This window comes from Pieris brassicae, chromosome 2, assembly GCF_905147105.1.
Source record: "Pieris brassicae chromosome 2, ilPieBrab1.1, whole genome shotgun sequence".
In the NCBI taxonomy this organism is placed as follows: domain Eukaryota; kingdom Metazoa; phylum Arthropoda; class Insecta; order Lepidoptera; family Pieridae; genus Pieris; species Pieris brassicae.
Genome location: NC_059666.1, coordinates 16,636,945 through 16,664,430, shown reverse-complemented (window position 1 = coordinate 16,664,430; position 27,486 = coordinate 16,636,945). Strand labels below are relative to the sequence as shown.

At 31.7% G+C, this 27,486-nt stretch overlaps 1 protein-coding gene across 1 annotated transcript in view; it reads left to right on the top strand.

The window, feature by feature from the left end:
- The window catches only part of LOC123720659 (kinesin-like protein CG14535), a 78,573-nt gene that overhangs the window by 47,711 nt on the left and 3,376 nt on the right, over positions 1–27,486 (top strand). The window contains exons 3-6 of the mRNA XM_045677362.1: positions 18,799–19,002; positions 24,112–24,205; positions 25,793–25,990; positions 26,651–26,866. Coding sequence (XP_045533318.1) covers positions 18,799–19,002; positions 24,112–24,205; positions 25,793–25,990; positions 26,651–26,866 — 712 coding nt within the window. The remainder of the gene's footprint in view (positions 1–18,798; positions 19,003–24,111; positions 24,206–25,792; positions 25,991–26,650; positions 26,867–27,486) is intronic.

Below are 27,486 nucleotides of genomic sequence, written 5' to 3'. Positions count from 1 at the left end.
ACGACTCCGTAGGTTCTTGATAAATTAAACGATATGAACAATTGTTGAAAAATACGATTATTATCTTAATTTAAACACAAAATTACAGTACATATTTCATAATAACTTAGAGCATACCGAAACTTATAAACAAATATGACATTTACAAAACCATCAACCGAAGACCCTTCGACTAATTAATTTGGTGGACGCCTGCGGTTGTAATAAGCTTATCAAACGTAGATTTGGGACCCATTTCGATTTAACGGCCCAATATGAAAGTCATTTTCGGTCTAATAAGCGTCATTTTGTGTCATGCGATATTGGTGATACAGTAATCATTCATTATACACATAGTTTATGATACATAAAATTTATGATTTCAGAATTGTTCTTGTATTAGGTTAATTAATTAATCAGGTTGATCGTAAAATAAGCTAATACTAAATCCGAATTCAGAAATCTCATTCTAAAGTAAATTATGGTTTCATTTCAACAGCGTGCACTTAAATTAAAATATACTTCTGTCGCGCACATTTATTTATATGAAAAATGTCATTATTCACAATTCCGCGTTCCATTCCATTTTCTGAACCTACTTAGAGCCGAGCGTTTTCCTTCTCAACTGTCAGAATAAAAAGACAATTTAATCTCGAATAGTTTTTCCTGATGTATAAGTTTTTTCCACTTGAAGCATTGTGGAGCGTGCTCCCTCGCACTTAGCTTTATCAAGTTGAGCAACGACAGTTTCGCGTTTAAAAATATTGTATATCACATTTTGTATAATGCTTATTACTTGAATCGTGTTCACTCGATACTATTTATTGGGTTAATTGAAATAACGTGCTGCAGTCACGACATTCAACCCTCTTCATTCGATCCACGCCCAATGCAATGGAATATAAATATAACGCTAATGGGTCATGAGGCCATTGAGAATCGTTTGTGGCGATAAAGTTCAGTGCGCATTAACAGGTTAACTGACCGTAAGCGTTGTTAAAATTTGTACAGCTAATTACTACCTTAGTAAATCGTATATTTTTCATTAAATTATTTTGATACTAACAATAATGTATTTAAGAAGTTCCTGGCCCGCAATATAAAAAAAAATCACAAAGCTGAAGTAACCTCTTAACAATGTGAAGTGTTAATTGTGCTGTACTCAGCCTTATTTTTAAGTTTTAATGAGAGCTGAATTACGAAGCAACAACACTTAAGCGCAAGCTTACAGAAGTAAAACAGATGACAATCATTTATCAACAATAGGAAATGAAAGGCTTGCATTCACTGGCCTATTTTTGCAAATCCTTTTGACATCGGGCTTCTGAATAAAAACAGTAGCGATGTTTCAGAGGTTATGAATGCATGTTTGTCATACTTAATCCTACTATAGTCTTAACAATACTACTTTTATTTCACCTATTTGAAAAAAATAAAAATGAGGTTAAAATTTATGTTTATAGTTGTTTGAGGTTGATAACGTCACTTGTCATTCATTACCATAGATTAAAAATGTAATTTATTTACTTTATTTATTTACGGCACTAAAAAGGCTACAACGAGAACGTGTGGCCTCGATAACGGACGGAACAAATATAAATCTTATGATAAATGAAAAATGCCCAAAAGAAATTACAATATACTAAAGTTTAGATAAGTTATAAAATTCTTTGTATACATAAAAAGGTTCAGTAACATTTTATTGTTTGTAAAATTCCTTTATAAAATATTCGATTTCCAATTCTGTCAATAACAGAGGAATTCTTTGCACAAGACTGCAAAGGCTTTTATCGATTGTCTGACATAATTGCCCCCACGCTTATTGGCAGGCCTGTGTCGGCCAGCCTTGGGCGCTTTGAAACCTACAAATCAAAATGTATATAAACAATACAAAAAAAATCATTATTTTACACGTTTTCTTCGGCTTAAATTATGACGAAGTGACCTTCTATCGTGATCTTCAATCAATGGCGCTACAACCCATTTAGGTCTGGGCCTCAGATTTCTGATCTGTTTCATGATCATTTGTTAATCTAATAGGCAAGTAGGTGATGAGCGTTCTGTGCCTGACTCTGGCCGTCGACTTTTTGGTTCTAAGGTAAGCCGGTATCCTCACGATGTTTTCCTTCACCGTTCGAGCGAATGTTAAATAATGCGCACATAGATAGAAAGTCCATTGGTGCACAGCCGAGAATCAAACCTACAACCTCAGGGATGAGAGTCGCACACTGAACCCACTAGGCCAACACTGGTCTTAAATATAACTAAAAAAATTACTGCCTTTACACATATTGGTATGTATTAAATTTAGTCTTTAATTCTTTTAACTTTTACCGTAATATTTTCAAAATAAACGGTTAAAACTAAAAATGAGTAACCATCTAAACCTACTAAGCTAAAATCTTTCACATAACGCTTCTTATGACTCATACATAAGATACCCAATAGCGCATCGGACTTCCGAAACAATCGTAAAATATACTCTCGTAACATAAGGTCAAACAATCTGTCAACAATTTACACAACAGGCCACGAAATTATACCCGCCATTCGTTCGCTTTATTAGTTCCAAGTGCGAACTCCGACCGCAAAGTTCAACGGTCTCCACAGAATACGCGACCCGCGAGTGTATTAAAGTGCAGCACAATAAATTTAAATAAGGCATAGTTATGGAGTTTTCGTGTCCGCTAGTGTATTTATGTTGCTAATAGCCGTGTTGTTTGTTCACTCATAGTTCTTGAGATGTACTTTATTGCTCTATTATTCCTAGACACACGTCTGGAATTAAAATATGAATTTATGCGTCCATGCTTTAATATAACAATATTTTAGAAGTTTCCTTTCGGACTATTGACATTTTTTTATGTAACAGGGACAAACGGGATGGGTGACCGAAAGACACTCACTTTGCCAGAAGGCTCGCCAGTGCGTTGCCGGCCTTAAATTGACTGTAGCTTCAACTTTTACTCAGAATTTCCAAAAATCCTATCAATAGTGAATATTTTTTATTCTTAGTTGGATATTACCGTTATGATTACGTCATGCCAAGCCTGTTTAAATTGAGCACTTGCTTCTAAGGTTAAGGAAAACATCATTACAAAACAGGTATATATCAAACCCCAAAATAGATTACATATGTCAGACACAAGTGCTGTTTGTCTATAAAATAAAAAACATGGAAAAACGGATGCAATCTGAGGCGAAGACCCATTTCGGTTTGTAGCGTTATTATTATTAATTCTACAGAAAATCAGACATATAGTAAAACAAAACGCCAATTGAAATATAAAACACAAATAGTAATAAAGTTGCTTAATCTTACTAATCTCATGTCCAACTTCATCAAACTACAATTAAGTTAAGGTTCGACCACACGAACACATAAATCCCGCGTCAAACGCAAAGCTAACGACTTTCACTAGAATATTAAACACGGCATTTGGCCACAATTGGTACAATTTCTTTGATGCACGTACGTCGGTCAGTCAGTAATGATAGCGACCATTTGTTCGCGGCCCCTTGCGAATCGAGTTGCATGCGTGGGTACCGTTAAACACGTAATTCATTTAGACAATTAAATACGGATATTTATTGAGGTACCTTTTGACAATACGACTTACTGATATATTAGAGTTTAACTTACTCGATATATCATCAAGTGCGTTTGGCCTGTTAGCATTAACTTTCATATAACTTAGTGGTTATAAGAATACTATTATAGTATTTCTACTTTAATATAATTGTTACCCTAATTTAAATCTTGACAAATAATATTAGATAAACTTTTCAATAATGAAGCTTTTGTTAATATTATTTTACAATTTACAATCAAAGTGTATTACTAATGTTATTATAATACTAATAATAAAGCGCAAAATTGTAAACATAATTATTATTGCAATTAACAGAAGAACACATTCTAGATGAACAGCTTATTGGTCCGCTCTTAATGTTAGGGCGCAAATTGTCATGCCGTAACTTATTAACGACGCAAGTTTTTAGTCGCGTCGTAAATTGCTCGTATGTGTACCGCTTTATACAGCTTTGTTTATAGTTCAGAGCTTAAACGTTTTGATTAAATTTTGTGACACTTGAAACTTTATGTTTGCGTTATTAAAAACTAACTAGAAAATTAAATTTCGTTAAAATCTATGTTAGTATTTTGGTAAAGTTCCCTTATATAAATGAAATTTCAACCATTTAAACTGTTGAATCTTTGTGCATTTTATATTTAAAGTAGTGGCGCTACAACTTTTTAGGTCTAGGTCAGAGATTCTCTATCTGCTTCGTGATTGTTTTTTTAATAAGTAGCTGATTTCTTTTGTGCCGGAATCAAGACGTCTTTTGAGTTTAAGGCCTATCGGTTTCTTCACGATGTTTTACTGAGCGTCCACACCCCCTAGTTTTAAATGCGTACATAGACAGAAAGTCTATTAGTGCACAGCCGGAGAATGAATCCACGAATACAGGAATAACAGTCGCTGTCGTTGAAACCACTAGGCGAACACTGCTCACATATTTGCTTTTTTCTTATAAATATAAACAGCTAAATTGTTGCTAATAGTCATAGAATTTTACTCATGTTCATTTTACCTCCTAATTGAAGGAGAACAAATATAATTGCCGTTATATTTACGCGATCTTTTTTCCGCACATAAATAAGAAACTCGACACTTAAAAATTTGCTGAAAACACCGCAAAGTGTAAGTTCATTTCTCATTAGTAAATTAAATTCATGGCTTCACAAGGACTACCTCAAATTCCTCCGTGCTACGAAATTTTCTTTCCAAGTTTATGTTTTTTCAAGTTACTTTAACTTTGCACTCGACATTCGCCGCACGTATTTTTGTTCTCTTCGCCCGAACACACTTTGGGAATGGAAAATAACTATGCGTGTTGAAATTTCTACGTACTATACAATTATTTCTGATGTGTTGTTCGTAAAATCTCCATAGCTGATGCTGTATAGCCGAGCAATAAACACGTTTCTTAACCTATGTATGACAAATAACCGTTTGACCTCAGTATTGACAATATTCACAGAACCATATAGTCTATCGAAAGACAATGTATAGTTACATTGTCTTTCGATTACCCATGATTCTTACTTCAGTTAATTAATATTGTAAGTAACATAAGTTTAATTCAAATAAATATCGTTATGATTAAAATTTACTGTAAACTAAGTTAACTGTCACTCGTGATTATAAGCATAGATACTGAAAAACATATTATAAGTGTAAGTCTGCAGTTTCTAAAATAATAATTGTTACAGTAATGTTGTCATATGAATTATTGGATTAAGATCAATAACATTTGCTCGTTTGGTGAAGGAAAACATCGTGAGAACAACCAGTAAGTATTCAATGTTTAGACCCAAAACTCGTAGTTGTTTTGGGATGGAAATAGATATAAATAGATTAAGATATAAGATCTATAATCATACCCAAAAAAGTTCTTGCTCATAAGTCAATGAGAGATTTGAAATACCCACCTGCTGGAAAAGAAATATGAGAATACCACATTCTTTAGGAGGTTAAAACAGCGATGCCCTGATGACATGATTAGGGTTTCTGGGGAAAATGAATGGAGGAAGCTAAGAACAGATAGAAATGGAAAGTTCAGGGGGATTTACCCAAAAGTGATCCATGCAGAACACAAGAAACATAAATGACAATAACTAACGTAGACTAAGGGTATAATAAGAAAATTATCACTTGATATATAATTTTTTTACAGTATGGAATTAAAGTGACTTACTTACTATTATTATACATCGCATTTATACGTAATAGACCTTATTTTTAGTTTTCAAAACATTGAAATTGGTACATTTAACTAATTATTAACTTTTCCAAGTCACTTCGAATTCAAAACTTGTTTAATTTGCGGCGCAAGAAGTGTCCCTCGTTTGTGCTTAGTCACGAAATCGTTAGGTAACTACGTTTTCCCCGGCTCTATGCCCACTTTTGAAGATTAGTTTTTAACAAACCTCTCTGTAGAGATTTGTAATAAACCTTTATTATTTAATTTTTTTACCCAAAATTTTAATTATATTTTTATATATACAATGTAAAAGATATAATTATTCATTATTTAATATTATAATAATAATAATAATCTTTATTTCTTCTCTCACATAGACATACATAGAAGGTTATTATGATTAAACTAAGATGATAACATTTGGAAGTGTATGTGAGAGACTGGTCTCTGTAATACGAGACCTGAGTGACAGATAGCCAGCCTCTCCACCACCGGACCGGAACACGTACAATCAGGTCATTGTCATAAGATACAATAGAAGAAAATAAGCAAGTGCTTAAGGAAAAAAAATGGAAACGGAGTCGTAAAAATAAATTTGGTGTGTGTGTGTGTGCGCGTGCGTGTGTGTGTATGTGTGGGCGAGTGGGTGTGTTACAGAGTAACAGTTATTAAATCTTCTGTTTCATCATAACTCAACGTCTTCAGCCAATTAGTAACCATTTTTTTACATTCATATTTCGATAGTGGGTAAATGTTAATTTTTTCATTTAATTTATTATACAGGTAATAAATAAAAAATATTGATCGTGGTTTGAGAAAAATCTATAGAAATATGTGTTGATTTTCAAAATATAACTTAATGCATATATGTAATATATATTATTAAAGAATAGAATTAGTAAAATATAGCAAAAGAAGCATCTAAAAATGGTCATCGCACGTTGGGCCTGGAGTATAAACAAAGCGCATGTGACTTAATATATATCTGATATAAAAAGTTGACACAGTGACACTGATAAATAATTTGACGCCCATACTTATAAACTTTTGTAAATGTATTAAAGAAATAAATCCTTAATTGAAATACGTTCGCAGACATCCTAAACATATATAAAATGAATATCATCATAAATATCGTTAGTTAAATAATTGAACGGATGAAAGACCATTATAAAATAATTTAAAATTTATTTAATATCTTATTATAGATTATATTATAATGATCGCAAAGGTGTCTCAGGTCTGAAGCACTCAGTAATGAGTCTCCACCCTCGGGGCTCTCTGATTAAATATTTTGCCGTTTCGCTTTAATTCTTACAAACACTTTTGAACGATGCTGTAATGAAGTTAAGACTTCTGAAAATAATTGAGGTTGAGAAATTTTATTTACATAAAAATAAAGAAAATATATATGTTTCAACTGTATAATCTGCCTTCAAAAAAAATGTTGTGATCCTACGACATTCTATACATTTTTTTTAATAAGGTACTATATATATTTTTAAATGTAAAGCTCTCTTGTACGTTTTCTTGCAATATTTTGTATTCCATATTTCCATATATATGTTACAATGTATGTAGGTATGTACAAATTTCAAAACTAGTTAACTATAATGAACAAATCATGACGGCGTAAAAAACCTGAAAATTTGTTCATATAAGCTGGTTATTTTGTAATAACTTATACAATAATGTATTCTAGTAGCTTTTTATATTTTCATGAGTCAGCCGCACATTGTTGACGGCGCTAATCCAATTTACAAGTTTAACGTCAGCAACTTCGGACTTAGTGATTTAAACAACTTGGTCAGAACTTGCAATATTCACGTTCAAGATTAGGGCTAGACACACTTCACTGGACTACAACAAAATTAATTCGACTAGTATATTTTTATTTATCATTTTCATGAGCATAAACAATTCTAATATAATAATATTCCTACGTAAGGTTTGGTTAAGTAAAATATAGAACACAAGAACAGTGTGCCTTCCCTTTAATAGAAATTGTAAGTAGTGTTATTGGTTAGACGTAAATTACTTATTAGTCTGAAGTTAGCCTACATAGTAATGTTCCATGATGAAGACACGTGTATCAAAAAAAAACTATGTACAAAAATAACATTAATATATATGCCAAAACTTGACGAAATCTCCTTGTAAAATAACGACTCTATACAAATTGTATTGTCTATTAACGTGTATCCGTAGCCTTACCACATTTATTCTCAAGATGCAGTCTGGGATAAACCATCTTAGTACTTTAACTTTATTAAATGAAAGCTTAACACTTTCCCAGCATAAACATAGCATTTTGAATTATCATGTTTTTATCTATCTACATTGGCTTTTTGAAGTGAAACTTCTGTATCGGCGTTGTAAAAAAAACTACCGTCACATTTTTGGGTTACGCGTCACATTTTCCCATTACGTGCCATCTCTTTCTTGTCCCTACCACGGTTTATTCGAAGAGATTCAAAGCCATGAATAACAAAAATATATAATAACGATAACAATGATAGTAATAATTCTATTATAATTAATGAAATTCTGTAATAATCTTAGTAGCAATAAGATAAAATGAAATAATTATATTATTTGTATTGATGTCTATGATAATAAAAGCCTTTTGTTAAACTTTGTTTAACCAATTTCTGTAAAGTTGCTTATAGTACATATTTTTCGAAAAATAAGGTCATAAAGAAGGTTCTCACACATTTTGAAGACTCACGCACACATTTTTTTTCTGTTGCTAAGTTATTTGTTGTTAAATTAGTGGTTTTGAGCTTCATTACATTCCATTTTTATTGAAGGGAATAGATCGTTTACGAACGATACGCATTACATGATGTTATATATTTTAATTTTGTATTTGTAATATGGAATAAAGTGTAAATAAATAATTATAGTGATGTTTCAAATAAATTCAAAGTCATAGTCTATTTTTTTCCTTATCAGCGTCATTTATTATAAATTATTGTCGTTTATAAATAGTAATGATCAACGAACAACTCTATACAGAAACTAGTTCAATCTAACTACACTAATTTAATGACAGAATGATATCTAAATTTTTAATATGTTACAAAAATATTCATTTTACACTAAACCAATGGTCAAAAGAGATTTTTAAAACTTTTTAACAGCCAAAGTACCTATAGCTTAAGATGAAACTCAATGAAGGTGGGATTATTTAATGGAGCGAGTTTTATTTTTCTCAACTTTATGAGATCGTTTGCGGTCCAGCCAGTACAGGGAGGAATTCATAGCTCCGGGGCCCTAAATTTTTATATCAATTTAAAATACATCAACACAAAAATAATCGATAATATGTGAGTTATTGTCAGTACAATACAAGTAACTACAATATGTAGTTACATTTACAATTAACATTAATTATTAGTTTTTTTGTATTTATTTTTTAATTTATAAACAGTCACATAAAATTACTAATAAGATACATTTTCGGGTTATAATACAGATTGTAAATGTATTTATAGGTAATTTTATGAATGTGTTTTATCATTTATCGTCAATAAGATATTGGTCTGCCTTCTATGGTATTATGGTTTATGAACATAACTAAAATGTTGTTCCATGTGTAGGCTGCGCAGTGCCATTGTGATAAACCTTATATTATTGTATAAATAAATAAAAAGTTCTAATCGGGAAGAACATATTTAATTTACTTTTAGTATAATATGGGGCCTTTGAAACAGGGGCTCTCATTTCAGGGCCCCAGTTAACCCTTAACTTCATAGATTTACGGCGGCTATCAATTCTCAAGAGCTAAGCCTGGGGGCTTCAGCAAGATTGTCTTTTCGATTTAATTCACAATTGTCCGTTATTTTAATTGAGTTCAACCCTTTAAAGAAATTGTTTGTTTTATTTCTTCCGGAAATTACAGTTATGTGCTAGTCGGTAGGGAAACGATAATCGTACAATTTTAATTATTTTGATTGTAGTAGTGAAAACACTATAAATTTCAAGTGACTAAAGGTACCCACTATCTATTTGTGTCTAATATAGTTAACTAAACTCTTACAAAAAACAATTGTGCATACTTATGTACACGCGTTAGAAGTTATTCTTCTGTGGCGTAACAAGATAAAAATCTTTTTAATTTTTTTATCTTTCTCCTTATTCTACGTTTGTAGAAAAAAACGACACGAAAAACAATAGAAAAAAGGTATTTAATACATTGAAAGTTTTATTACTAGCTAACGAACTGAGCTAACTTCAGGGTGTCGGTTTTTTGTGACGGTGTGCGCGAGCATCGTAACAATTTACTCTCATCATGTTTCCCTAACGCGGCAAAAGAAGTGTAACTTCAAAAACCGGCACCTCAGGAAATTTTATGACTGATTTAGTCAGACCGTCAATTAAATAAAGTACAGTCTATATACAATCATGTAACTTAATATGCGTAAAGTGAACTCTGGCAATTCTTTTTTAGTAATACTTGCTGGGTTTTTTCAAATGGCCGTACAAACTAATAAATAAAAATATTGTATTGTTGTATATAGTGGTCAGCAATAAATAAAAATATTTTTTTAATAAAATAAAGTTATAAATATGAAAACCTAATAACGAGGGTGACCTTCTCTTGCCAAAATCACAGCTTGAATCCTTCTGGGCATGCTTACCACGATGTTTTTAATAACATAAAATGTCTCTGGAGCAGGTTGCACTGATATTTCTCATCCTTTTAGAACATCCCAGATATGCTTAATTGGATTGAAATCAGGACTTCAAAATGGCCAATCTATCAATCTAAATCTCTTTCATTTACGCTTCCAAGTCGCCAGAACGGTGCGGGCAAGCATTGTCGTCAGTTCATAAAAATGAAAATTGTAATGAAAAAAATACTGTCAGGCATAGACCAGACATTAGATATGCTAATAATACAATGTACAGCAATAACAATCTCTTTTGTATCATACTAATAGAAGATATTTTCGTATCGTCAGAACGTATCTTAAAAATGGTTAAGATTGAAGTTTGCGCGGTAATAAAATATCTCTGTTAAAAATACTATGGAGCTGGTTAATCAAGATTTAAGTGCAACATTTGGGTTTCAAACTCCTCCATATTCTACGTTTAGGCGTTGGTATGCTGAGTCCAAATGAGGAAGAACTTGTCTTGTGATCGTGATGTTAGTAATCGTTAATGTTAAATTAAAACTACCGCCAAGGATAAAATAATGATACAATAAAATATAATTGTGTCATATTTATGATTACTTCCTTATTAAACACCCCTAGTATCAATAAGATGTAACAGAACTGTATTATCCTGTTGTAAATATATCCTTAAGGCCCCATGGACAATTTCTTAAACAAATTATTTTATTAAAAATAAACTAGACATACGGCGCTCAAATCTACGATTCATAACTGAGTTAGTAACACACGAAAAGAAACTGACTAGGAAATAAATCCTGTGTTGCCATTATATCACAGCAAGCACTCCATATACCACTTGGAGAGCCCTTTAATATAGCAACCCCAGGTTAAGTAAACGGCGCCTGTAAGTGTTACTTAAATATTTAAGGTCGTTGCAGTATTCAATTTTGATTTCGCTAAAGATTCAACTATAGGAGTAAGGTTCTATGAAAAATGAACTATTAAAATGTATTTTTAATGTAGTGCATATGCGAACGATGAACGTCAACCACATATACTTTTAACTGCACATATTATCATGTTTTTTTATTTGATCACTTTGATTGTCACTTGATAAATTCAAAAATCATTTATTCATATAGGTAACACAATGTAAACTTATGAACGTCAATAAAGAAATACATATTTAGGGCCTGTTTCACAATGTTCGGATAAGTTCTACATAAGCTATTTATTATTTATTGGTAGGATAAACCCTAGCGTTGCATTGCACGACTGTCAGATTGCGCTAATCGTCACATAAAGTCCATCATAAGTTATGAGTCCGATGAAACGTTAAGTTTCTTATTTGTAACTTTTATCTTCCAAATATTGTATGTGTTGCATAGCTACTTGGTACTTTATCCATACATTGTGAAACAGACCCTAAATGTTTATAAGTTTACATTTACTGCCAGTTCTCAAATCAAGAGCGTAGAACGGACTTTTTAAACGCCAAGTTTTTTGTTTTATTGAGATTAGTTTCACAAAAATTCTTGTCCTAGTTTAGTTAAAAATGTAAGCCTTATAATATAACTTAAATAATTAAGTTGTGTCACTTTTATAAACTTTTAATAATGTCCTTTAAGAATATGCTCATTTCGATAAAACTTTAATCAACTTTTCACCGCAAGCACTCAACAAGACCTCAAAATTACACAGATCATAAAACACCCCACCGAACTAGAAGCGACACGCGCCGAGCTCATAATATTTTATAGTCTATAGAAGATAACCACCCATTTATATACAGAAGCCGAGAGCTATAACTCGTAACCGATGTTTGGTTTAAATCTGTCTCTCCCCTTTGATAATTTTCACCTGCGCTGCGCCCCGCGGCGCGCCCTCGCCCAAATTTATGCTTACTGAGATAACATCTTCAAAGAAATTCCGCGGAAGTTAAGATTTAGTTTTGCTGGATACGACTTCCAATTTTGTCTGGAGTACTTATGTCATGGTTTTCATGTTTTTACAAATGTTTAAACATAAAATTTGTATAAAGTTAGGTTAGGTTAGGTTTACAGTCTTACTATTCTGACTACTACAACTATAACCGAAAAGTATAATTAATTAGTCGTAGTAGTAGTTAAGATGAAAAATTATCTATGATGTTATGGATTTTTAGGCCTCTTTAAATAAATAAATGATAACAAACTCATACAATCCAAAGTTTTTGATGCCATCCAGTAATCATAAATCTACGTTACAGGATCTACAGTGTCGCTTACAATATTACGATGTAACCGCTTACAAAGATTTACATAATTCATTACAGAGATCGTAAGTTAGCTTCTCGCCATGATTTACTTGTTTGGTTAATGGGTGAGTTACTTTTAGTGACTATCATTAGTGTAACATATGGGAATAGTTATGTTAGGAAATGTTGACATATTTTAAATTAACCTATTAATAAACTTTCAGTTAACATTCATTAAAGTAACGAAGCAAAGGGATTAAATTGGTATTTATTAAGAAGTAAACAGATACATTACATCAATAGAAACACAAAAAAATACTCCAAAAGTATAGAAATTAAATGTATCGACAGAGACAAAAGTGTCTCATATATATGACAGCCGAACAGTCCGTGAGGTTAAAGCGCACAGGCGCTAATTAAAGATTTAAATGGACAGTACTAATGACCCAAGAGTTGTTGCTTTCCTCGCTCAACTAATGAGTGCCACAATACAACGAGGAAATGCTACTGGGAGATTACACACAAGGAGACACCAAAAACACTTATATATACATTTTAATGACAATAATCAGTCCACGAACTATTATATATATTATAATTATAAATATAGATTCAAGTATCGGTCTACGTAGGATTTGTAATCCAGGGGATAGTTTTTAGGTTCTTACGGATGCACGTTATAGGGAAATACGCGTCATATAACGTTTAATGACACCTCAAGAATGAGAAAATGATGTTCTCTAAGTAAAGTATCGCTTGGCTTAGTTGACTTTCGCTTAAAAAGAACTAACTCATACATGAGTCAAATCTTACAAAGTTATTATTTGTGTAAACTTTAATATAAATCATAACGTAAAGACTGTTTCAAGATTACACGAGTACTAAACATTTATATTAATCATATTTAACTTATATTTTTTACAAGATTTTTTTTTATTTGATTGAAGAAATTTGATTAAATAATCACTATATAATAATTACTGTTAGGTAAAAATCAAATAAAATAAAATACTTAGAATTCCACAAGTTACCTGTGAAATAACTCGAAATTTCCCACGCTAAGAATATAAGCAATACAAGCGCAGACTAATAGACTTCAATACAAGAGTACTTTTCTCTCGTAATCTTGACTTTCAGTATTGTGTTTCAACTTACACAGAAAACCTTGAACATTCACCGAAGTTTAACAATGGATTGTATAGAATAAATATAAACTGAACACAATCTTGCTAAGTTTTTAGACTTTCTTTTTCAAAGACATTCTTTTGTAGCTGAATAAAAGTGTTCAAAAGAGTATTGAAAGTTCGTGTCATGATGATCCAGTTTTAGCTTATCGCATCACTGAGGATATTTTAAATGGGTTCGCGTGAAAACAGTAAGGTAACCCCGTAACTTCAATGGCGTTAGTGATTCCAAATATTCAGCTTTCGTACTACTTAATTTTGTTCATCGTGCTTTAACGAACATCTTTAGATTTGATAAGGGTTTTGTTTTTAATCCAACAACTTGGTTTGGTGTTTGTCAATCATAATTGACATTTTCCATTCGACAGACATATTTTCATGTTCCATTTATAATTTTAAGCAGATCGAATCGAAGGCAGCACCTGTGTTCGTACGTTAACCAATAAGCAGGCAGTAATTTTATTTAGTCCACTATATAACTATATATATTTACGAAAAATTAATATAAATAGCACTACTAACGTACTTTAGCCGTGCACTTCCATGAATTATACATTAAACTTGTGTTAGTTTGAATGCCCAGTGTGCTGTTGTTAATCTTTGTGTAGAGCATCGCTTATTATGTTCACTTTATACAATGTTGTTGTGGGGTTGTCCGATATACTACCTACAGACAATCAACGCTATTGTACATAAAAATTAGGCGATGTATGAACCTGACATAATATACTTACCTTAAAGTCAACAATAACTTCAGCATAAGTTTTTAACGTTTCATTAACGTTATATTTTTCAACCTTTCATTATTAGTTATAAATAGTAAAATCATAGTGATTGATTTAAATAACATTTTGTTAAAAGTTCTCGTTCGTAAATGTGTATTATTCGCGTAAATAAATTTTGTTTCCGTGAATCTTTGAGAGTTGAAATGTAATATTTATTTTAAAACTAGAACTTAATAATAAAAAATATATGATAATAAAACGGTATTAGAATGTAGACACTAAAAGAGAGACCTTATAAATACGAAGCCGCGCATAGTAAAATAGGTGTCAATATACAAACCTCGCCTGACCTTATTCCAAAATTCTTTACGAGCGACCCGAACAAATTTGTCGTCGCATCGCACCAACACTTTATCGGCACGCACAGGGTTATGTAAATCGCAGTAAGGTAAATGTTGATGCTGATTTTCTTTTATGTGTGATTCGAAAGATTTTATGACGGTATTGGTTTGATAAAATACGAACATATGGAAATTAGTTTTTTGGGCTGAATTACGGCTGTTTCGAAAAATAAGCGTTGGTACACAGCTTATATATATATGGTGTATGAACACATTACTGCACAGTTTTATTAAATAGTTTATCTATTTAATATTGTATTATATATATAGGTATAGCTCTAGTTCTGTTTTTACAGACAGCGTTCTGTTCTGATACACTTTCACCACTTTTTTAATGCATAATTTATTTATAGCGATTTCTTTAATTTTTAATTAATTGCCTATGACAAACAAAATCATCTTGAGTTAAATAGTTTCTCTTGTTAGTATTATCAAAAACAAACATTTTTCGTAATAGTAAATAATAAAACACAACGATAGTATGAAAATATATTTTTCCTATGTTGAAACTATTTTAGTAAACAATTGTTTATTTCTAACTTTTTCTCAAAATTTAGTTGACGTTTGCTCCCAGGTGCACGTTTCATTATTCCCTTAATTTTATGCATCAATGCGTGCATCGCTGCAACAGCCCAATATTACCGTCAAATTTACTCGAACTTATCAATACGCTTTCAACGTAAAGTTTTACATTATATAATAGTTTTAACTAAAATAATGTTTCCAATAAGTCAAAACTTGGATGACATTTGAATTTTGTAAACATTTCACATTTCAATTTGATGTTAGTAATGCTTCCAAATTTAAAGTGACAGCTTTTGCGATTGCGAATGCGATTGTATTATATCAAATTGATTATGAGAAGTGAGGCTTTCTTTAAATACCCTTAATAAATGCTTAATAATAATCGTATTTACTATATATATATATATATATATATATATATAATATGTTACTTAGCAGGAAATAAATTTTAATGATTTCACGTCTATTTTGGGGGTTTAAACGTCTCTATTATGTTTGTTTAAAAAGTATTAGAGCACTTAGACTTCGTTTTGGGTTGAAGCTGATTATATAAGCATTGCCATTTATATGCAATTAATTCCATAATAATTAAATTTCCTAATATGTAATTTCTAATAATGAAATATAAAAAAACGGTAATTTGTATAATATTATATATTAGATCAAATAAGAAAGCTTTTAACGAGCGTTATCCTGTGAAATTCTTATATCAAAGTTAATTTTTGATGTCGCACAAAATGGTTTCCTTGTACGTTTTTATGAGAGAAAAAAGAAAAATTGTGCCGGTAACGAAGCTATTTTACTTGTTGACAGCCATATTTGTTTTTTCCTCAAGGACTGTTTGTCATTTCGTTAGAATATTATAGCACTCCTGGGTGATAATGGAATCTCAGTTATTTTAGGGGGGTGACACAACCTGGCTTGTTATTTGCCAAAAAAATTACGAGAGCTTTTATAAAAATACATTTATCACAATGCAATAATTCATTCTTTTTATTTGTTACAAATTTATTTTCACTGTTATAAGAATGAAGATTTTTTTAGTCAAACGATTATCCGCCACTAAGAACATGGAATTTTAAAATTCTTTACTTTAGATGATTTCCAGGAAAGTATCGCCACAATGCCATTTATAGTGAACTATATCATACTATAACTCATACTATGAGTTATGTGAAACATCCTGGATAGGAAATCTTAAATGAGTTAAAGTTTAGATTGACTAAACTATGACTAACAGATACTATATATATATAAATACATGAGACACTAACTCTGCGACCCAAAAGGTATAGGCCTGCGAAACGAGACACTTCCAGCGCTCCCTGTTCTGTGCCACCTCCCGCCAAATGTTAGCTTTGAACTGTAGTTGGTCCTGCTCCACTCTGTAGATCTAAATTATTAAATTAAAAAAACAGCCTTCTAGATCTTGGCCCAGATCTGTATCTATCGTGATCATTTGTTTTTTTCTACTACCGTCGACAAAAAGTCCATTAGTGCATAACCAATGAGAGTCGCACGCTGAAATCACTAGACCAACAGTGATCAAACCACTATATAAACATTTATTCTATAAATTCTAAACTTTATAAGCATCGCCACACAACCAAACAATGCCTGTACTTGTAAATCGCGTTTATCGTTCAAGTTTATCGCCAACTTTTTGAAGCGTTTTCTTTCAGTCCTCCATAACCCAATCAAGTAATTGCGGCACTCGTGCTATGCATGCTAACTTGAAACGTGTCTTGCTTTACAATTCAGTTATTACGTTAATTCAGTACACTTCAATTATCTAGGAATTCCGAATAATTCAGTTTATGATACGACTATAATTTTGTATTGTCCGATTATCACGCTAATGGTTTTGCTGGATGAAGTGCTTTGCTCACTCAAAGCAATAAATTACTTGGTGTTTAGTAATAGAAGAAGAAAATTATATTATGTACGTACATGTTTAAAGATTAAAATATATAAATTAGTGGCGCTACAACCGTTTAGGTCTGGGCATTTTCAACAGATTTCTGTATCTGTTTTATGATCATTCTTCAATCTAATTAGCAAGAAGGTGATCAGCCTCCTGTGCCTGACACACGCCATCGATTTTTTTGGATCTACGGCAAGCCGGTTAACTCACGATGTTTTCCTTCACCGTTCGAGCAAATGTTAAATGCATACACGGCCGGGGTTCGAACCTACGACCTCAGTAATGAGAGCCTCACGTTCAAGCCACTAAACGTGTTTAACTTTTCGAAAACTTTCAAAGTTCTTTTATTAAAAATGAATAGCAATTTAACAATGTATAGTTTATTCTAATGTTTATTCTAATTCACACTTTATTTAAAAACATTACGTTTACCATAAACATAATTTTTAATAGGTATTCCATTCAATATATTGACCACAGAGCCAGCGCTATATTATGACAGTGCAAAATTGGCGCTCCTGTCAGAACAGTGACGTCAGCTTTAGAGCTCTACTTGTCGGAGGGCTTATTGTATCAACTCATCATAGAGTGAATTATAATAGGATTGCGGTCATTCAACATTAATTTGCATGCATAATTTGTAAAATAAAAATACACATGAATAATACAAAATATTTTATTTACTTTTGAAACCATTATTATCTAGTCATAGCACCTTCAAAACATATGCAGCCCATACAAAACAATGGCATAAGGCAGAACGAGGCACAAAATTTACCGAAAACGAGTAGAATTTAAATCAAAGCATCAGTATGTAGGAACAATACGCCCCATAAACTTCATAACAAGACAAGCGTAATTAATTCCTGTCTCATTACACACGCGAATTATGTAACTAATCACTTCGAGTGCTTAACTATTTTAATTATAGTTAGGGGTTGAGACAGATTTTCTTAAGAGCCACTTGTACTGTAATTAATTGTTTAAGTATTTATTTGAGTAAATGCTTAAGGAAACTTTTTATCTCATCCTCAATTTCTTACGGATATTATAATTACTATAATGAGTTGGTTCTACCTGCACGAGGAACTGCTGAACTAACTGAACTGATTTAATTAATTTATATAGTTACATATAGAAGATTATACATTTACATTTGACTTAAATAATCATAGGGAGAAATAATTTAAAAAAATACAAATTAACATAAACGCGATTAAAGTTTCGGCCAAAAACTACTAGTATTGTCTTTTGTTAACACAGCTTTTACACATTAAAAAAAACGTCGGAAAAAATTAATAGTAATACATATCTTCAATCCAGTAAAAAGTGTTTTCTTTAAATATTTACATACTAGCATATTTTCCCATTGATTTTCGATTAAATAGAAATCTTAGAGAATGTCTTTATATATAATCATGTATTTCTTGTTTCAGGTGAAAGTAATGTTGAGAGTTGGTGCATCTGGCGAAGGCCCATTCACAAGCGGTACACAGACCTTTTCACTTGATAAGCGCAAGAAACAAGTAACACTATGTGAGACAGCACCAAGTGCCAGTGCACCAGAGGACCGAAAAGTGGGCGTGGCAGCACCTAAGATGTTCGCTTTTGATGCTATCTTCTCACAAGATGACTCACAGGTAAGATGTATTCGAACTTACGCTTAGCAACCGAAAACGTTCCTTTTTCTTAATATATTGTTTTATTTGCTGCTATATTTAAAAAATCACCCTTAACACCAAACCCACACATAGGTACGACAAAATATAGGTATTCTATTATATATATTTATCACCAAAATGATTCAAATACGCCCACGAAGCGAACCTAGAGTTTACCATAACAATAAATCGTTTATATTTTATAACCTTAACTATTCAATTTAACATATGGCTGGAACTAAAAATCTGATCAATAATGTATATTCTAAAGTTATATAAAGATTTATTTATTTATTACAGAAATACATACATTATCCTTACAGACTATGCCAATACGATAATGTCGAGAAACATTAAACAATTAAAATATAACAAAATACGTATTATATTAAACACATAATTAACACAATATCGCTACTGTGAATTCACGATACAAACATATAAATATATCGATCGTGTCGGAGACAGCATTCAGTAGTAGCAACGAAATAACGAATAACTCTTCCCTGTCAAATCGTCGTAATATCAAGTTGTTTTCTGCGACTTTTTTTTATGTATAGTCATTATAATAAAGGGTTATTTAACTTATTTGCAGAGTTCAAATTAAGTATTACTCAAAATAATATTTTATTGGCAGCAAAAACATTTATCAGAAATTGTTCAAATTTCATAAACCCTCGCGTTATGTATAAGCGTTTTCAATTAGTGATGGGACGAGTTCATTAAAATTTTCCTTCAAAACAATTTAAGCACCTTCATAATGCTTTAAGAGGTGAATTAGTCAGTGTTATTAATTGAATAATTATGAGGAAAGTGAAATAGAATTATTCTGAATCGTGGATGGTTATGAATAAAAATACTTTTATAAATTTAGGTAAATTAAATCTCGTAGCAGATAGCGTACGCCGAAAATCGTAGTTTGGTTACTACGGCGTAGCATTTAAGAAACAACTAGTTTTGACCTTACTAACAATTATCCCTAAAGAAATTTAAATTAAAGATTTTTTGACAAAAGTAAGTGGTTGTTTAACATATGTGAAAAATACCACATTATATTTCTGTGCTTATTATTATTTATTAAAATAGGAAAACAAACCTCTTTTATAGAAGTAGTTTTGTAAAGAAAAAGTCAGAAGTCCTTTAGACTAATATTTCAAATTACTCTAGATAAATAATTTGAATATCTTAAATATATATTCTTCGTAATAAAGCTTTATCTGAAGTGGGGCCGGAGATTAATTAAAATAGTGTATTTTAATCGTACACGCTACAATCTCGCCTACAATTTTTGGCTAGTACCCAAACCGATGTAAAACTGATATACAGGCATTGTACTATTGTTAAAGTAGATTTTATTATAGTTAAATATACTTAACGGTATTTTAAAAAATAAGCCACTAATCCTGTGGCTTTTGTTTACCGGTGCAAATAAAAGTTGTAGCAAATATATTTTACTTAATTTGATAAGCACTCAAAATAAAATATTAAAAATAATACTAAAAGATAAAATTATTTAATGGAATTACACACATAATGCAAGAGCAGTGTTGGCCTGGTGGCTCCAGCTACGACTGTCATCCCAGAGGTTGTATGGTTCAAAAAGTTGACGGCATGAGCCAGGCACACAAGGCTGATCATCCACATCCATATTAGAAAAAAATATAGACCACGTAGAGCCACTAGTTTTTTCCTTTACGCTTTACTATTTTAAAATATAGTGAAAATTCTGTAGTAATCCAAGTCATAGTAAAACCAACCAATAAACAAACCGAATTGGAATTAGCAATAACAGCTACAAATTAAGCTATAGTAAGTGGCTAATGCGGCGGCTAGGATTATTTGGATTATGGCGTATTAATGGCTGTGAGCGCCTAGCTCAATTGTGAAACATGTGTCTGCAATGAATGGTGTTAGATATATACCCCTTATCGAGTGAGTATAATAATTATTAAAACTTTATTATATTATACTTGGTGGTTCTCCCAAACGTGCGTTATCGTTATCATGTGAACTAATGGAGTTTTATTCCTACATATGAATCAGTGATGACTTCTCCGCACAGTGAGTGACGAAACCGGTTTAATAACTTAGGCCCATATTCGCTTAACTATGCATAAATATAGTGTTAAAAGCTTTCATTCCTAGAGCCAAAAAACATTTCTTTTATATGAAGTTAACGATAAAAAAGAACTTTCTGTAACTTAAATTGATACAGTGATCATCTGCCGCTCGCTGTTAATGCACTCAGTAATTGGCCATAGATCTCATCCTTCACATATTCTATATTCATAATTTTTAACTTTATGTAGTGGTTTTTGTCACATATACATATTGTAGATTTTAGCTTACCAAGTGTTGGCCTCCTAAACAGGTATTATAAAACTGCGTGCTACACTTTTGGATATAGTAAGCTTACAGTGTAACAATGAAAAATACAGTTGTCATAATTATATTTTGATAACAAAAATTCACGAATAAAAGCTTGAAACAACGGACTGTTTTGCTTTATAACATGTTCTGTTTAAAGGTTGATATTTGCGCAATACAATTATAAAACAATAAATGTAACATAAAAGACGTCTACAAAATGCATGCTAACATTTTAGTTATTCAGTGGATTCTGAATAGCAATACCAAATGCCAGACCTTTTAACAATTTAAACATGAAATTCGTAGGGAATTTTTATGTTGAAATTCGGAAACTCAGCGACAACGCCATGATAACGGAGCAACTTTGGAAAAATTTATACGAAATTGTTATAAGTTTTAAATATTATAAGTTGATAAAATTATTCAGATACGACTTTAAGCTTTGAAAGTGCCGGATACTTTTGTATTTTGAATAAACTTAGAAAGATGGATTTCCAAATATGCCAAAATGCCGCGGTGTGTTTTTTATATTTATAATAAATAAACACTGATTCTAAAAGTATATTATAATCATATCAACCATATTAAACCATGTGTATACATTTTATATCAAAACGCATTATATTTCAAAATATTTCGTTTATTTATTCTGATTATTTAATATTACAACTGTCCATGTTCTTTCTAATCTGTAACACCATTTGAATTTCTGATACTCGCATTAACAAAGACATATTACATAATAACGAGTCCATTATTTATTTATTTATAGCCTATTAGTACGATTATTGATTCTGTGTGCCTACGGGCAAAGGCCTCCCCCATTACCCTCCATTTTTCCTTATTGTACACCAATCTCTTCCAGATCCTAGTCTTTCCAGCCATTTCCACGATTTCATCAGCCCACCTTTTAAATTGCCGACCTCTGTTTCTTTTATGCCCTCTTGGTTGCCATACCGTTACAATCTTGCTACATTTATCTGCTCCTCTTATAATAAGACGTCCATACTAACGTATAACAAATATAGATTTAGAAGGAAATTATGTCACTCCTGCATCTAAAAATCAATATATTTCTCATGCAACAGATTTTTAACGGTTCAATGTAAGCACAAAATCGTAACCGCAAACTAAATCGTACTTCGAAAGTTACACGAATATCATTAGCAGCGTTTGTGTTTATTGAAAAACAGTGAGAGCACTTATTATAGATTCCTTTTGTGGAAAAGGGTGGAAGGGACCGTAGACAGGAATATTCGATGAGTCCCTCCGATGGTGCCTTTGGCACTCTATGTTTCGAAAAGTTTTTAGGCGTGTTCAGTTTCGTGCCTTTAATGGCGAAGGCTTTATAAATAGTGACCAGATACAGTAGTTACAAAAAAAATAACCAGTTTGATGAAACTTTAAATGACTTTATATTGCTACAAATAATATTATTACCTTTACTGTACTTTACTTCAAGTATCACCCTTTGGTCTCGTATAAGATGCAAAGAAGTGTAAATAAGTAAATAAAATAGAACCTTATTCGACTTTATATGTATTTTAATACAAATGGGGTCTGCTTAGTTTTTAGCAGCTGAAAATATTCAAGGACTGATAGGATTGTTCTCGTTCTATGAATGTCTGTTATAATTAAAATAGTATACAATTTGTATGCAGAGATTTTGTATGATTATAGTTGCAAATACATATTTTAAGCACTATAACAAATTATATTAAGGAGATTATTTATTATTATTGGAGATATAAATAAATATGAGTAATTTATGAGACAAATTGAACATTTAAAAGAATTTTCCCCCTGTCGTGGTTTAATAAAATCGCCATAGATTAGTTATACCCTTATTGGATAAATGTGAAAAATGTACTGCAATGCACTGCATAAGCCTATAAGTCACCTGACAGGGCACATGATGTATGGCAGGATGTATGTTAACATATCTATAACTTCATCTTATATGACGGGGATCAAATCTGGGATGTTTTACGAGTATCAAAAATGATACACTGTTTGTTTTGATGTGATATTGCAGATATTTTAGTTTTTAAAGGAAAATTCAACGTGGCGTAAAACCGGAAATTCCTAAGTTCGATTTGCGGTAAAACAATAAACTGGTTGGTGTTGTATTGCCTATAACAATTTACTGAAGTCTGCTCCGTTGCAGAGAACAAACAATTTTTTTTAAACATTAACAACAACCTTATTTTCTAGCTCGTTATTTTTATTATGAAATCATTAATGTACATAATATTTTTCAGTAATATAAACAACAAATAAATGCTTAATATGCATTCCACACACGTCTTTATACGTTGCAATTAATTATAGTAATGAATGTGCATTACCTTCATTACGATCATTATATTACGTAGATATAAACATTACGGATATATTTTAAATCTCGGTAATCTGTTGTAGAAACACATATTTCATTGTTTTAAATATAACTCATTAAAGCGAGATTATTATATAACTGAACTTAAATTGTTTAAAATAGATTATGTTCCAACTAACTCTTACAAAATAAGACAGTCTAATGACTAGTAAATCACCATTTCTTGACTATGAAAACTGAGTTTACCTAATTAATTAACATAGCTTACCCACTTTTTAAGTGAAACACGAATCTGGTTTTTTTATCACAGCGAGAACATTATTTGACAGAAAGAGATTACAACTTACTTCAAATACACAATTAAGTGATTTTTGTTACAGATTGAAATAAGTTCGAGCGCGTTAACCGACGTCATTCATGCGGTCATTAATGGGACGGACGGTTGCCTCTTCTGCTTCGGCCATGCAGGATTAGGTAGGTATCAAATACTTATCAGAGCCCATATGAATATTGTGCTAAGCTACTTAGCAAGACCTCAATAATTAACATTAAATTACATAGATAAGGTTTTTAAACTTTCGTTGAGTTTTTTCTTCTTCGAAATCTACTGAACTGTTTTGATGGACATTTCAATGGTCGAATGATTTTTACGCAATCACGAATTCATTAATCAAAATCCTTGACAACAAATTTAACAAAAATGACAAATCTGCAGGACAGATTATTTCAAGAGATTATTTATTATTTTTATACATTTTCAATAATGTTAAGCTCAAATTATGACTTTTACCTGCTAACCAAAGCTCTTATTTAACAAACTTTCAATTAAGACCGGGTTTCCCATTTCCATGCAAATGCTTCGCGGAAACTTGCGCGCCCGTGGTCTAATAAATACTGCAAGTACCAAAACTGAATATTTAAACTTACTTGTACCTAATTTAGAACTTACCAACTTTTACACTAAAGATTCTTGGAGCTAAGATTGTGATATTACAGGAAGTTTCAAGACAATGTTTTAATGCAATTTGCACTTTGTGGAAGGCGAATCTGTTTTTGCTAGCAGTGTTGATTTTTAATTTTGTCATACATTCGACCATCATTGAATAGACAATATTGTCCTTATGATTTAAAAAAATAAACATACACATTTATTATACATTGTAAACAATAATAAAATTAAATAAAGTCATTATTTACTCCTCAAAATATGTGTTTGATATTCCTTATTAAAACTAGATATATTTATTTTTAATACAGGGTTAACCGCGTAGGTTAAAGCTTACTACGAACAGTTGACATTAACCGCAAAGCAAATATTCCGCGCGAAAATCCCATACCTCCGTGATATTTGTTCAAAATTAAACTTGGAAATAATTAAAACGAGGTCCTAATTATTCACTCGGTGGGACGACAATCCCGAAAATAAGCAGCCACATCGCACAACTTTCGCCGCGACTCCATTTGCATATAGAACCGTAATCCCTCACAATGTCTTTTGCGTTCATTGTTTTCTATTGTTTACAATAAGTAGGCTGTAATTCCATATAGGCGGTAGGTTTGTATTTTTTTTAAACGACGTAGAATAATTTATAAAATATAGACAATATAGACAAATCTGCGCATGTTTATTTATCATTCTTATTACCGGCAAGTCGGCGATTAAAGGCGTTAATTTTAAAATGTACAAAAATACGTGTTAATGTTTGTTTGTTTAGCAATGTTATCTCTTTAGCCCGTAATTAAACTTTTAGCAAACGAAACTTGTGATGGTATAATTAAAATCTACTCTTTCATGCGATTTACCTTACGAGGCCATTCACATAGACACTGTGCGACTAGTTAGGTTTCGTAACAATAAGAAAAGCTTACATAGATAATTAAAAATAGTTAAACTTTATTAACTGTCAACGTTGTTTACTTATAACTATTTTATATAAGTATCCAGAACTGCAGCTACTCATATCTAAAAACTAACCAATTTTGATACATTTACATAGTTCATAGTTCAGATTTGTCCGTGTTTAATATTAATATTCTTATATTATTTATCATTTGTTCTAGGCAAATCGTACACAATGTTGGGGCGACCGGACGCCGCATCTTCCCTTGGAGTGATCCCTTGTGCCATTTCCTGGCTGTTCAGGGGGATTGCTGAACAACGACACAAGTGCGGGACACGATTTTCTGTTCGCGTATCCGCTGTAGAGTTATGCACAAACACTAATCAAATTCGAGATTTGTTGGCCCCTTACCATAACGGTTAGTTTAATTTACGAATTACTTTTATACTGCATGATGAAGTTCGTTATGTGTGTTATGTTATATCAGTATCTCCATTCTATACCTTTGATTTAAATACTGATTTACACAAGTACAATTTCAAATCGTTTTGATTATTTCTAACACATTGCTGTTTATGGCAATATTAAATATATTCCGATATAAATACATTCTATTTTTTATTCATTTAGGAAACAAAACAGATATCGATCTCTAAAAGTATAAAACAAAAAAAAACATAAAATTAACACAATTTGGATATGTCCACAAAAAGTTTCACTGATAAAAAATAAAGCAAAACAAAACAAAACATGACAGCAGAATGTTATTTAAGTAGACAATACAATACAAAATATTTAAGTAGACAATACAATGCAAAGTTTATAAATTAGAAGAACGACAAACATACTAGTAGCTATAATAAAGAAGAAAGATACAAGGTTTAGAACTTTAATAGTGGTTTTGATTGTCTAGTAAGTATTAATTGACTGGTTGAAAAATCTAGTCTAAGTCTTTTAAATAAAGTAGTAGTAACGACAGCTATTTTTATTGCATGTGCAGGAATCGGTAGTCCTTAATTTACTTTAAGTTTTAAGTAGAGCTGAATTCCATCTTATTGATGTTTAATATCTTCAACAGACACGGAACAATCACCAGGCGTATACCTCCGTGACGACCCGTTGTTTGGGACTCATTTACAAAACCAGTCTGAATTAAGGGTGCACAGCGCTGAGAAAGCGGCTTTCTACCTAGACGCAGCTCTCCAAACCCGTGGTGCTAGAGAAGAAGGAAAAGACAGCCATCTTCTATACACCCTTCATGTTTACCAGTACAGTGTTGGCGGCAAAGGCGCAGGTAGTATTTAATTAAAAGTACTTTTGAGGACTTACTCATAAACAGCCAATTTTTAAATGTTAAGTGATACCACCGCCGCCCATGGCCACTGTTAGTGTCAGAGGACTCATGAGTGCGTTGCCGACCTTTTAAAAATTGATACGCTCTTTTTTTGAAGGACCCTAGTCGCATTGTTTCGTTAATACTTCAGTTGATAGCTGGTTCCACATAGTGGTGATGCGCGACAAAAACTGCCTTGAAAAACGCTCGGTTGTGGAACTGCGGTCGCCTATTTTATCGTATCTATTTCCCGTCATAGATTGCTTTTAAAAAAAAATATTTTTTTTTATTAGAGATCTTAATACTTTTGTTATTTTATACATATGGTCTTCGTATAATAGAAAGATTTACTACGGTTGGGATCTTAATCAACATTAAAAATGTGGAGATGCATGTGTTTGTTAGTTAATTTGAAACTTAAACTATTTAACTAATTTTGATAAGCTTCGGTAGGATGGGGATCTCTTGACTAAGTGTACGTTAGGTATTATGGAGTTCGTTTATAAGAATCTATAGCCGCAGAGTACATTTCCAAAGGCTGTGTAATATTTTACGCAGGCAAAAGGATTTTCAGTAATACC